The 12,662-nt window shown below is 35.7% G+C and overlaps 1 protein-coding gene and 2 long non-coding RNA genes across 8 annotated transcripts; all 3 read left to right on the top strand.

Moving 5' to 3' along the window:
* Positions 1 to 1,282: 1,282 nt before the first annotated feature.
* On the top strand, positions 1,283 to 5,469 carry LOC121743439. 4 transcript variants are annotated; one of them, XM_042136752.1, is made up of 6 exons: positions 1,283 to 1,676; positions 3,007 to 3,066; positions 3,202 to 3,436; positions 3,574 to 3,676; positions 3,761 to 3,878; positions 4,765 to 5,469. In XM_042136752.1, the coding sequence occupies exons 3-6, from the start codon at positions 3,370 to 3,372 to the stop codon at positions 4,780 to 4,782; spliced, it is 306 nt and encodes a 101-aa protein (XP_041992686.1). In that variant the 5' UTR covers positions 1,283 to 1,676; positions 3,007 to 3,066; positions 3,202 to 3,369; the 3' UTR covers positions 4,783 to 5,469. The 4 variants fall into 4 exon arrangements, 3 of the variants coding, with proteins under 3 accessions (XP_041992686.1, XP_041992685.1, XP_041992688.1); XM_042136751.1 differs by having other exon boundaries at positions 2,907 to 3,066; XR_006038255.1 differs by lacking the exon at positions 3,574 to 3,676 and having other exon boundaries at positions 2,907 to 3,066.
* A 547-nt stretch (positions 5,470 to 6,016) lies between these two features.
* Positions 6,017 to 10,120, top strand: LOC121743444. Of its 3 annotated transcripts, none has more exons than XR_006038270.1 (8): positions 6,017 to 6,408; positions 6,562 to 6,652; positions 6,791 to 7,216; positions 9,253 to 9,308; positions 9,391 to 9,534; positions 9,625 to 9,734; positions 9,842 to 9,869; positions 9,954 to 10,120. It is a non-coding gene; the product is annotated as an uncharacterized LOC121743444 (long non-coding RNA). The 3 variants fall into 3 exon arrangements; XR_006038272.1 differs by lacking the exons at positions 9,253 to 9,308; positions 9,391 to 9,534; positions 9,625 to 9,734; positions 9,842 to 9,869; positions 9,954 to 10,120 and adding exons at positions 7,320 to 7,375; positions 7,460 to 7,599; positions 7,691 to 7,828; positions 7,924 to 7,951; positions 8,072 to 8,123; XR_006038271.1 differs by lacking the exons at positions 9,253 to 9,308; positions 9,391 to 9,534; positions 9,625 to 9,734; positions 9,842 to 9,869; positions 9,954 to 10,120 and adding exons at positions 7,320 to 7,375; positions 7,460 to 7,599; positions 7,691 to 7,828; positions 7,924 to 8,125.
* A 992-nt stretch (positions 10,121 to 11,112) lies between these two features.
* On the top strand, positions 11,113 to 12,219 carry LOC121743454. The gene is made up of 3 exons (XR_006038281.1): positions 11,113 to 11,160; positions 11,801 to 11,897; positions 12,007 to 12,219. It is a non-coding gene; the product is annotated as an uncharacterized LOC121743454 (long non-coding RNA).
* The last annotated feature ends 443 nt before the right edge of the window (positions 12,220 to 12,662 follow it).

The raw sequence follows: 12,662 nt of genomic DNA, 5'->3' as shown, positions 1-12,662 counted from the left end.
ATGAACTGAAGTGGAGAGTGAAAAAATAAGGATGGAAATTGAAGAGTCTTCCAAGGGAAATTCCAGCAACACAGTCAAGCAAGTTAAACCATTCCCTTATCGAGAGGGGAGGTCACGAAGAAGAAAAAAGATCCCGTGGATTTCATGGAATTTCTTGGCAAACTGGAGATCAACCCACCATTCCTACAAGCTCTGAAATTACCTCTTTTCAACAAGTTCATCAAGGAATTTTTGCTAGGAAGACCAAATCCGATGGGAAGATAGTGATCGGAGAGAGTGTTTTAGCGGTAATCCTAAAGAGGAGGATGCCATCAAAGCGGACCGACCCATGCATGTTTACCTTGCCTATTTCAATTGGAGATGTGAAAGTCGAGCATGCATGTGTGATCAAGGTACGTCTATCAATGTGTTGCCGCTTTCAATTTACCTTGTTCTGGCCGCCGTTCTCAAACCAGCAACACTCATCCATCTTCTCCATCTCTCTCGACCAATTCCTTCCATCTCTTTTGTGCCCATCACCCGTAGCAAAATGTCTAGGTAAGGAAGTCTAGAATTTTGTTCATCTGTTGAATTTCCTTTGTATTTAGAGTTGGTTCCATCGCTAAAGCAAATGAAAAGATACTTTTCTTTAATTTGTTGTGTTAATTAATTGATTTTCAGAGAAAAACTCTAAAGTTATTTTTTTCATGATATATTTTTTAAAAAAAATAAACTCCTATAGAAAGGAGGAAATTAATACAAATAAACTCTTATAGAAAGGAGGAAATTAGGACATATTGAATGCTTGAGGATCTAGGATATGAATTTCGTGGGATCGAATATAACAAAGTATTAATAATATATATAATATTATATTTTAAAAACTATTAAAATAATAAAATTTAACTAGTTCTATTTTTTAAAGTACATTTCTAAGAGTTTTCATATCTAAAAATTACTCCTATAAAATTGTTGAAGTAAAATCATGGTTTCAATAATTTAAATATTTATTTATAAATTTATATTTAAATAATAATTTCTTTGTTATTTATCAATAATATGAATAAAATAAAATTTAAGTAAAATTATGTGTTTTAAAATATTTTTTATAAATTTATATTTAGATATTTTAAAATAATATTTTCTTGGTTATTGTCAATAATTTGAATGAAATAGAATTACAATGGATTGGCCAATAAAAAAATGAAAATTACGTATAGAATTAGAAGGGGAATGACCATTAAATAACAATAACAATCAAACCAATTTACTTATTCAATTAAATCAGTCATTAACTTTTTAAGTGAGCCTGGATTTGAAAAAAGGGAAGAAACGGTTGTCTTCCTCGACTCATTTAGTGAGCCCTCGATTTGAAAAAAAGGAAGAACTCTGAACTTTTCTGCCTCCGGACTTCCCCATATTCCTCCTCTAGTCTTCACAACAAGTTTTCTTATTCCCCTCTTGTTTATCTTCAAATACTGAAGGATTCGGAGGAGGTGGACCTTCCGTGGGGTCGGAGGTCAAAGGTCGATTATTCAAGTTTTCCGGCAATGCTCGGTGGCTGGCGGTGGGGTCGGCCGACCCCACTTGGGTCCGTCAGTGATTATAGTCCGAGTAGAATGGAGAGTCAAGCCGCACCGAGAAGCCTCTCGCTAAACCTCCGCCGCCGTTCCTCTCAACAGCCACCGCGTCTTCAGGTAATCAGTTTGTATTTTCTTTTTTTTTTCTTTGTATAGTTTAGATCAATTTGTTCATCATTTTGGGGGTGTTTTAAATGGATTGATTACGTTTTTGCTTAGATTACATGGTTTAGGTCAGTGTGGCTGAGGGCTGCTGAATCCATAGTAGCATCACCTAATTTAGTATTGTTACATTGTGCATTTAGAGTTGATTTTGAGAAGAAGAAAGGTTGAGTTTGACCAATGAACACAACAAGATCCCCTCTTCTACTTGAAATTACTAAAATAAGGGGAGCATCTTTATCTAGATGAGTAGGGCTGTACCTAGTAGTGTTGCCTTGAGCATTTTCTCTGTGTTGGATAAAGTCCGTCCAATTTTGAGAAGTAAATGATTTTGTGCACTAATTTGTTAATCCTTGTTCGAATGAGTGTGGCTACTGGCTAAATTTTCCTAGTTTCTTTCTCAGCTCTCAGAGTGTGATCTGTTCGATTAGAAAATGGTTAGAAAATGGTATGTGCTTCTCCTTGGTGAAATCTGATTTTTTCCACCATCTTTCTACATCGATAGATGTTTAGGCCAATCTGATCAAATTCTGGAATGCTTAATTGCATAGCTAGTGAAATAACTACACCAGCCGGTGAATATGGATTACAAGACCTATTAATACACCAGTCGGTGAAAAGGTTGGGAAAATGAATTTATGCTGCTTCTAAACAAGACCAAGTGCATTTCTTATATTTCCGTCTTTTACTCTCTCTCTTTGATCTGTTTCTGGAAGAAAAGTTAATTAAGGCTTTCTTGTGACTTTTGTTTCACTGGTAGGTTTCATGATTTAGTTTAAATAAATTTGGAAGCCTTTATCAAGATTAAAGAAATACATAGGCCTTGCATGTTTCCGTGTCATGTAATCATTGATTTATATCATGTCTGAAAAACATACGCACTTTTAACCAACTGGATGATGAAGTTCCTTCCAGTGTATACTAAGTAGGTCCTAAATGGTAAGGCCACATGATTTACAGTGTGGAGAGTTACAATGGTCTCTTGATATTTTCTCTGTGCTAAATGTGGATTTTGTTGATGTTTTTTCGGTTGAGTGGGATTTACTTATTAGAGCAATAATACTAGCAAATAACTGATAAAAATTTGTTCAAAGTGTTGTGTTAATTTAGTCCATTGTGTATGGGTTTGGAATTCATATTGTTTGGATTTTGTCCTTGTTGCATTGTAACTTTGTTTACATGCAGTCCAAACGATTGATGGGGAAATAGATAAACAAATTTCTGTTTGGAGAAAGCACAGAGAAGTGTTGTGCCACTTTTTCTTATGCCAGCCTTTATGCGCAAGGTCAAATGAGCTCTTTGTGCTAAGCCAGGCCACTTATCACATTCACAACGAGTTTATGAGGTGATTCTTTGAAAAATTCTAGGACATCTAGTTGATTCACGTGGCCAGATATATAGTCTCTAGTTCATCTTTGTGATCTTTATTTGTATCTCATTTAATTTTGTCATTTTATTTGCAATATTTTCTGTTTTCTAGGCCAGAATCGGTCCACCCACCCGGAGCTCAAATGTATTTCTACTTCTCCCCCCCGCTTAGTCAGGAGGTGGATTTTCCATGATATCTGCATCTCTACTTCTGACCAAATAAGTGGTAGCATGTGGTAGCATTTACTCATCTGGCCTTGTTAGCATTGGAATTGGTGCTATGCCCCAGACACTGGAAATTGGCTCTGACGATATAGAACCTGTTGGATCCCAGATTCCCATACAAGGTTTGTTTAGTTTATGGTTTCTTTTGATTTTCATATCAATTATTAATTATTAGTTGTTGTTTTCCTATGAGTAAACCCTGCGAGCAACAAAAACAAAAAAGTAATCAAATTAGTAAAATTATGGTAATCGTTTTCAGTTCCTTCATCTCACATTTCAATTGGTGATGGTCCACAAACTCCGAAAACGACATCATTCCTTCAGTCTCTCATGCTTTACCCAGCTACTGATGGAACCTTCCAGTTACGCAAAAGTGACTACATTCTGTTACATATCAGCCGTTATTTCCTTGTGCACATTTTTACTTGTGCATTTTATTCACGTAGGAACCAGGAAATGCTGCACATCCTACTAATGCAGCTCAGTCTTCCGAGCATCCTGGGACAAAAGCCACTTATAAGCTTTGGTGATGCATTAGATATGTACCATACCATCTCAGAGAAGGTATATATACTACGTGCCATAACTCTTTAAATGTCAGTTTCTTAAATCTAGTGCCCAAAAAATTGCCTCGCTTATGGTTGGACGGAGGGAGTACAAAATTACAAACTATAGTTATAGGTTTATTTTACTATTATCTAAGTTGGTATCCTCCAATATGTTGATGTCAACTTATTATGTGGTATTTTTTTTTCTAAAATGACGTGGTGGAATGAGCCTAAAACTTTTAGAATGCTCACTTTTCCAACTCTTAATTTGATCATGCGTTTTACCTAGACTTCAATTGAAGAATCCACATCCAATATGGTATGAATGTTATTTAATGAGCTAATTACTTATCTAAAGTTGCATTAGTTTGCATCATGGGCATTAGATTCCTATGTAGGTGAATTACTACTTATATAACTGGTTGCAAAGAACTGAGCTTAAGCAGATTGTTCTTGCTTTGCTCAAAGTACGCACTAATTCTCCAATGATGCATTGTATAATTTCGTATGCCGGCCTTGGTTTAGATGTGGGAATGATGTCAATCCTACATTGTATGTAAAATTAATGTTCAAAATGTATTTATTATTTTGTTAAGATTTATATGTTTTTCCATGTTATTAGAATGAGTTGTTTGGATGATAAAACCTCATTTTCATATATTTCTACATATGTGTGCCTGCATTAGATAATGAAGCACTAGTATGAATAGCAGCTTCTGAAAAGGTTACAAATTCTGTTGGATTCTTTATCTAGAACTTGCTGTCCAACATATTAGGTTGTATTTAAGTTGATACTTTTGAATATGCACTTACTTGTTACTTATGTTGTACTTCATTTCTTTATTTTTATTTATCAGCTGATTTATATAATTGAATTTGTTTGTTTTGTATTTGTTGTGTAGGAGTTGAGGAGGAGCTAACTTCTAAAGGGGTTATTAGTGTAGACTTCATTTTTCTCATGGGTTGATCTGCAAACTTAGTTGTTGCTTACTAACTTCTGGAGTCCTAGGTTTCCCATGCTTCAAATAAGTGATAACAGTGTTCTTTGTTGTCCGATTTCTTGAGCTAAGGAGAGAGAACAATTCCGGTTTTGAAAAATTAATTGAAAAAGTCATAGGGCCGATCGACTGAATGAGAGCTTTATGAGTTGCAATCTTGTTGATATTGGTGCATAAAAATGATTTAGGCAATAGGAATAAAAGCCTCATATCCAAATTATCACATGCATGACCCTGCATAAACCCCTAGTGAGCCAGTTTGAGCCCAAAAGCCTAATTTCTTTGTTGAAAATTTTGATGTCACTATATCAGCTTACCTATTATATCCATTTGTTGGCCTATATTTTCTTCCCTAGTCACCAAAATTAAAGTACTAGCACATCCTTGGGAGGGTATTATGGTGGCAACATAAAGATGGAAGTTTTGGACCATTCATTAGGTGGTATTCATTTGTACTGAGATACTAAGTGAGTGAAAAGCTGTCACTTCAAACGAAAATAGAATAAAAAGGCAGCCTTTCATGTGTAAAAAAAGCCAAGGCTATGAAAAAAAAGAAAAAAGACAGCCTTTCATGAGTAAAAAAAAGCCAAGGCTAGAAAAAAAATATTTAAAAAGGCAGCCTTTCATGTGTAAAAAAAAGCCAAGGCTAGAAAAAAAATAAATAAAAAGGCAGCCTTTCTTGAGTAAAAAAAAGCCAAGGCTAGAAAAAAAAATAAATAAAAGGCAGCCTTCTTGAGTAAAAAAAAGCCAAGGCTAGAAAAAAAATATCGAGCGAAAAATAGAAATGATAAAAGAAAGCTCAAAAGAATAAGTTGACTTGGTTAGATGGTCACTTCGTTAGATGGTCACTTGGTTAGATGGTCGAAAAATCTCATGTTTGGGTGTTGAGCTGTGAGAAATTTGTACGCATTGACTGAGATGTGAAAGATGTTGTGATGGATGTGCTAGTATTTTAAGAATGGTGGTAAGCTACTTAACCATATATTATCCCACCTTTACCAAAAGCCCCGTTACATCCCAATGAATAAGACCTTTTCATTTATGCATCATATTGACTTGTGAGCGATGAATTTTGCTTGAATTTGGGAGAAAGATCTTATGTGCTTAAATAAAGAATAGCCGGAAGAACTTCCCTTTAGGAATTAGTGACGATGGTTTGAGACTCCCAAGACACAACTCGAACTTATATTGAAACATGGGATGCCTAGGTCTTAAGGAATTAGTTCGTGTACAATTCTTGTTCGAAAGTTTTACCTGCGAGTGAATTCATGGTCGACCTAATTTCCCTACTGATTCGTTATCTTGACTTGAAGGAGAGGATTATCTAATATCTTCTGACTGTGCTTTATTGTCTAACTTGCTCGAGGGCTAGCAAGACTTAAGTTATGGGGGTGTTTGATGTGAGTGGGTAATTGTCTAACTTGTTCCTCGGAGTATACAATGGAATGGAGGGTATCGTATTACTGCTCCAAGTCAGTTTTGACCACTTCGATATTAAGTTGGTCTTGCTGTCTCCAAAATCTGAAGATCACGATACCAGGATGTGTGGTTAGTCATTCTCTTCGTTTGTACATACATTTAGATATAATTTTTTGTTTAGTTGTAGGAAGTGGAATGCATACAACAATTTATTATTTTATTTCCTTGGATTCTTTCTACATGTTCTACTATACCTGTAACCCTTCTCTTGTCTGTATGTAGGAAAGAATTTCTATTTGAGTCAGATTAAAGAGCTGTGTGCCAATCCTATTTGAGGCGACTGAGATAATTTCTAGAGCACTCATTTCAGCTGGTAACTAATGATAATATCCTTTGCATCAATGTCTTGATTTACGTAATAACTATTAAAACAAAAGAAGTGAGGCGATAAAGGCTTGTTTGCATCAACGAAATTAATTGGTTTAATTAGAAATAACATGTGACCTTGCAGGAATCACAAACAGAGTTGACACCGATGAATGGAATCCATCCACTGATACACATCTTCCTCGATTGATAACCTCTCTGGAAATGTTGTGATACACCCAAAATTTTAACTATTATTCCAGCAGTTGTGTTTGTCTACGACAGTTTGATCAACTAGCACGGGACCAAGTTTTCTATAGATTGCAAACTTGAGTTTGCTCGTACTGCTTGCTCATCTAAATTCTGCTGCTGGGCTGCGCTGCAAGCAAAACTCGTTCCTTTGTTGAGAGCTCTACTTTACTGTTGATCAGTTCCAGAGATGTCCACTGTTTTTCAATAACCATGTTCGAGCCTTGTTTCCATTCAATACACATCCAACACATGTTATCCTTGCTAGCCATATTCTTGCCAAGTCTCTTTTCTCAGCCCTCTTACAATTACTGCTCTTGAGGTAGCACTACAACTCCATCGTTTCGTAATCACAGTTTCTTAGTGTGAAAAGCAATGGCTCGTTGAAGACGATAATCCCTAATTTGAATAATTTTTATGCTTAGGGCAAATAAAATCAAACTCAGGGGAGAAAGCTTTGGTTCTGCTTTCGGATAGAAGTGTTAGTTCATCCGATTTTCCTCCTCTTCACATCTTTTGTTGCATTCTACAAGAACTTTGCTCTTACTGTAAATTATCATTACAGGTTGTGACAGTTCCCACAGAAGACCTTCTACCAACTAATCCTCGGATACTTGACTAAGTTGATGATCTTCCACAACTAAGTTATTTGAGCGTTTAGTTCTTCACAATCTTCAATATAGATATTTACAAGATAATTTAAATGTAATTCTCTATTTTTTAGATCCTTTTATTTTGTTTGTTTTTACTGATTGCTTCTAATCTTAAATCATTTTCTTGTATTTGCTTTGGATAGAGAATGGCAGGCTCTGGATTTTTGTCCGTCAATCCATATAAAAATGTCTAGGTATATGGGGATGATAAAGAAAGAAGCTTTTGGACACTCCTCATGCTTATGTTGTAGCTGATGCGGCATACAATGCAAGGATAGCAGGTGCTATATAACGGAGAAATGATTGCCTTATTAGCATATTGGTTTAGCAAGTTGCTAATTTTCACTTTTCGTTTTGCTATTTTTGATATTTGCAGATGAAGTAAGCCTGGCTATAATTATCAGGTTAGCTGCAGTTTTTGTTATGATATTCTTCCTTAGAGCATGCTGTAGTTTTCTTTGTAATAAATAGTGTTTGCGTGATTAACTTTATTTACCACTATTTGTTTGGTACCTGGTTTGAAGTTTAAGCTGAAAAGGTTAAGAGAGTGGACGGAAGGGGGCACAAAATGAGGAAATTGACTGATAAGAAAGGAGGGAGGTGCAAAAAAAAGAAAAAAAGAAAAAAAGAAAGAAAAAAAGAAAAAAAGAAAGGAGGTGCAAAAAAGAAAAAGAAAAAAAGTAAGATGGAGATGCATGCAAAAATAGAAGATAAAGCGTTGTTGGGTGGAGATGGAATCAAGAACTGTTACAAGGGAGATAAGGAGTTGATATAGGAGAGGAATGAGGCTGACATAGGGGGGAACAAGATGAGGAAGTTGCCTGATAAGAAAGAAGGAGATGCTAAAAATAAGAAAGAAAGAAAGAAGGAGATGCACGCAAAGAAAGAAGATAAAGATCTGTTGGAGAGATGAAATTAACAACCTCATGAACTATTACAAGGGAGAAAAGGAGTTGAAGTAGGAGAGGAATAGGCTGACACAGTTCTGAACATGCAAGGGAAGAAGAGAACTGCCCAGTCTAGGACATGCTCCAGATCCCATGACGTGCAGAAGCTGACCAACACAAGGTGACCCCCCTTTCTTTCTTTTATTCTTCTTTTTATTGGTTGGTCAGTGTTTTTAGTCTTCTTCCACACTAAGCCCAACTTGCAAGTACGCCCTTAGTGGGAGGAGGTGTTCATTATTGTCTTGCTTTTGTTTGTATTTTTGTGTACATGTTTTAGTAGCAAGTCGGACCTAGTGTACCTTCATGATTCCCTACCTTCTAAGATGATTAATTCGTGCTTTTGTTTGATGAGTTCAGTTTTTAACAGCTGAGTGATTTAAGAATGATGGAATATTGAGTTTAAGTTGGATGAAAGCTACATTACGTGGAAATTTGAGCCTTGATGTAAAACACTCTCTACTTTATTCTGAAGGACTTTATTTTGCATGTATTCTTCATGAGGTATGGTCAATATGCAATAGGCATCGAGGGCAACTAGGATAACCATGTTTGAGCCTTGTTTTCCATTCAATGTACATCAACACATGTTATCCCAGCTAGCCATATTCTTGCCAAGTCTCTTTTCTCAGCCCTCTTACAATCATTGCTCTTGAGGTAGCACTACAACTCCATCGTTTTGTAATCATAGTTTTCTTAGTGTGAAAAGCAATGGCTCGTTGAACACTATAATCCCTAATTTGAATAATTTTTATGTTTAGGGCAAATAAAATCAAACTCAGGGGAGAAAGCTTTGGTTCTAGTTTCGGATAGAAGTGTTAGTTCATCTGATTTTCCACCTCTTCACATCTTTTGTTGCATTCTACAAGAACTTTGCACTTACTGCATTATCATTACAGGTAGTGACAGTTCCCACACAAGACCTTCTACCAACCAATCCTCGGATACTTTACTAAGTTGATGATCTTCCACAACTAAGTTATTTGAGCGAGCCTTTAGTTCTTCACAATCTTCAGTATAGATATTTACAAGATAATTTAAATGTAATTCTCTATTCGAGAACCTTTTCATTTTGTTTGTTTATACTGATTGCCTCTAATCTTAAACAATTTTCTTGTCTTTGCTTTGCATAGAGAATGGCAGGCCCTATATTATTGTCAGTCAATCCATTTAAAATATCCAGCTATATGGGGATGATATAGCAAGTAGCTTGCTGATGCAACATGCAATGCAACGATAGCAGGTACTATATAATACCTTAAATACTGGAGAAATGCTTGTCTTTTTAACATATTGGTTCGGCAACTTCCTAATTTTCTCATTCCATTTGCTAACTTTTGATATTTACAGATGAAGTAAGCCAAGCTATAATTATCAGGTTTAGCTGCAGTTTTTTGTAATTATATTCTTCCTTTCTCTTTGCTGTAGCTTTGTTTATAATAAATAGTGTTTGTGTGATTAGATTTATTTGCTACCACTTGGTTTGGTACTCTGTTGAGGGACAAAATGAGGATGTTGGCTGATAGAAAAGAAAGAGATGCAAGCAAAGAAAGATGAAAAAGAGCTGTTGGAGAAGATGAAATCAGTAACCTCAAAAACCGTTACAGAGGATAAAAGGGTTGAATAGGAGAGGAATGAGGCTGACACAGTTTTGGAGATGCAAGGGAAGAAGAGAAATCAAGACAGGCAAATGAGAATGCATACTTGACAAGGGAAAACTAGTGCCTGCATTGTGGAGTACCACTAGCTGACATCACAGGATCTCTCATCTACTTATGAGGGCTTGCGATAGAGAATGCAGCTTGATTTTTTCTCTCTAATAAAGCGATGAAGATGGGATTTTCAACAGAGTTAACACACCCCTGACAGATATTTTGGGATTCTCTAAATCCTGGATGAGTGCTTTGATGAAGAACAGAAGTAGGCTTAGTTTGCCCTTAATTTGTTGGTATGATTGCTTTCATTTCATTATTTATTTGAATTTTGAGCTCAAATGCTAAATGCTTATTGCCCTTTTAAAATAACCACGGGGTGTGGAAAGGTGTTCAGAATTTGTTGTAAGACGACTAAGATGTATGTTACCCTAAGTTATTGACCTTGCTTCCTCACATGCTAAAATGAGTAAATGGGTATGTTATTTGTTATCATGGTAGGTGATTACTAAAATAATAGGGAGATGCAGGCTTGTGTATGAAAAGATATACTCCCTCCATCCCACTCTAAGTGACACTTTTCTTTTGTGGGATGTTCCCACTCTAACTAATACAATTCTAAAAATAGAAACATCACTCTCTACATTTTCCCTCTCTTTCCACTTTACTCAAAAAACAACACTACATGAAATCCCATGCCGAATACGAAATGCTCCACTCAGAGTGGGACGGAGGGAGTAATACAATGTCTTTCTGGACCGGTGGGCTAAATAGAAGACCAAATCAAGCATAGTTTCTATAGAATGTTCTAATTTTTTTAGTATATTTCTTATCTGTGCACAATTTATTAATTCCTGCATATTTTTGTCTCCTTAGGGAACCTTAGATTCTATCAGAATTTGTAAGAAGACTAGAAACATGCCTTCGAGAAGCTTGCTGCCGTTTTGTGACTGGGAACATATCATTTCTTTCTTGTAACTGATAATCAAAAGCACATCAAGGTTGTCTCTGATGAAGGTATCTGCATGTTCTAATCCATTTTCCCACCTCTTTAATAGTCATCGTCTTTTCAAAACTTCGGTTGTTTTGTTATACTTGGAGGGTCCCAAAGAGTATGAACTTTGGGTTCGGCACTGGTTTTAATGCATTATTGGTAAGTAAGGGAGATAGATAGAGAATTTTTTAACACCTCATTAGAGAGATGAAAGTTTCCAAAATTGAAAGTTCATACTCTTTGGAGACGGACGAAAAAGGAAATAGTGCATACTCTTTAGGGACGGAGGAAGTATATTTTTTTAGGAAATAAGTAGTTATACTGAAAGGAAGTTCCCATTGGGGATCTACTATGGGAAACTCATAATTGTACTAGAGGATTTGCTTGCATTTTTATTTCCTCTTAAAGTAAAGTGGCAGAACAGAATAGGGCAGAGCAGTTGTGACAGCATCAACATATCAAATTAGGCCAGACAAGCTTTAAAGTATAGAGACATATAGGAGAAGAGAATAAGTTGTATATCCAAAGTAAGAGATATTTCCATATGTGTAGGTAGTAGAAAGCTAGGGTTGCACCTAGATACAAAAGATATTCTACAACATCAAGATTAGTTTTATGCATATCAATTGATTTAACAATATAAATTAATTTCCCTATCCACAGCTATTACAAATGCTACTGGCTTGATTGGCTCTAGTGAGAAAGACCTGATTCTGACAAGATCAGCCCGGAGGTCACCGAATGTCTGACACATGAACAGGTTCATGATTTCAAAGATCAATAATTACTTACATAATGCATATTTTACAACTTGGTTTGATTGCTAAACCATCACACTTTTAAAAGGTTGATTTTCCCCTCATATTTAGGCAATCGACACAAGAGATGCATTGGCAATGTTTATTTATGTGAGCATGTTCGACTGGCTTGTGGAGAAGATAAACTTGTCACTTCCTAGGGGAAAGGTGATATGGGGTGTTCAGTAAGGATCATTGATATGGATTTGAGTAACTTAAGGTATACAATGATTGATATTTTCCACAATGTATACTATGGTGTGTTTTGTCCCACTTTAAATAATCTTAGTTGGATGGTTGCTTTTTGCACCTAAAGAATGGCTTTTTAGTATGAACTGTTTTGCATCAATTATGCTGACGAGCGGCTCCAGCATCATTTCGATCAACATCTCGTCAAACACGAGCAAGAAGTAAGCATCACAAAAGTTATTACAGTTTATTTCCTTCTGTCTTTCCTTCACAAAATAGAGCGTGCAAGGATTACAATTTGTGAATTCATAAGTAAATCTTTCTGCCTTATTATCTGAATCATTAATGCATTAATCAACTTAATGTTAATTGTTTTGATTTCAAATTGTGCATTAAATATTTTAGCATAACCCTTATGATATATGAATTTTGTTATTGGTTTTGATGAAACATATTTACAATCAAAAGATTAGGATTGGGATGAAATTTACTGGAAAGGATTTTTGGAAGAAACCAAGATTTGTAGTCCTTTTGAGAAG

This window comes from Salvia splendens, chromosome 8 (genome assembly GCF_004379255.2).
Source record: "Salvia splendens isolate huo1 chromosome 8, SspV2, whole genome shotgun sequence".
In the NCBI taxonomy this organism is placed as follows: Eukaryota; Viridiplantae; Streptophyta; class Magnoliopsida; order Lamiales; family Lamiaceae; genus Salvia; species Salvia splendens.
The sequence above is the reverse complement of the archived record's forward strand: the minus strand, read 5'-3'. Positions and strand labels throughout refer to the sequence as shown.

Coding starts and splice junctions, on each gene's coding strand:
- LOC121743439 (XM_042136754.1), top strand. CDS start 3,370: ATGCCCCAGACACTGGAAATTGGCTCTGACGATATAGAACCTGTTGGA. Junction 3,437..3,573: donor ATCCCAGATTCCCATACAAG/GTTTGTTTAGTT, acceptor AATCGTTTTCAG/TTCCTTCATCTCACATTTCA. Junction 3,677..3,760: donor GCTACTGATGGAACCTTCCA/GTTACGCAAAAG, acceptor TTATTCACGTAG/GAACCAGGAAATGCTGCACA.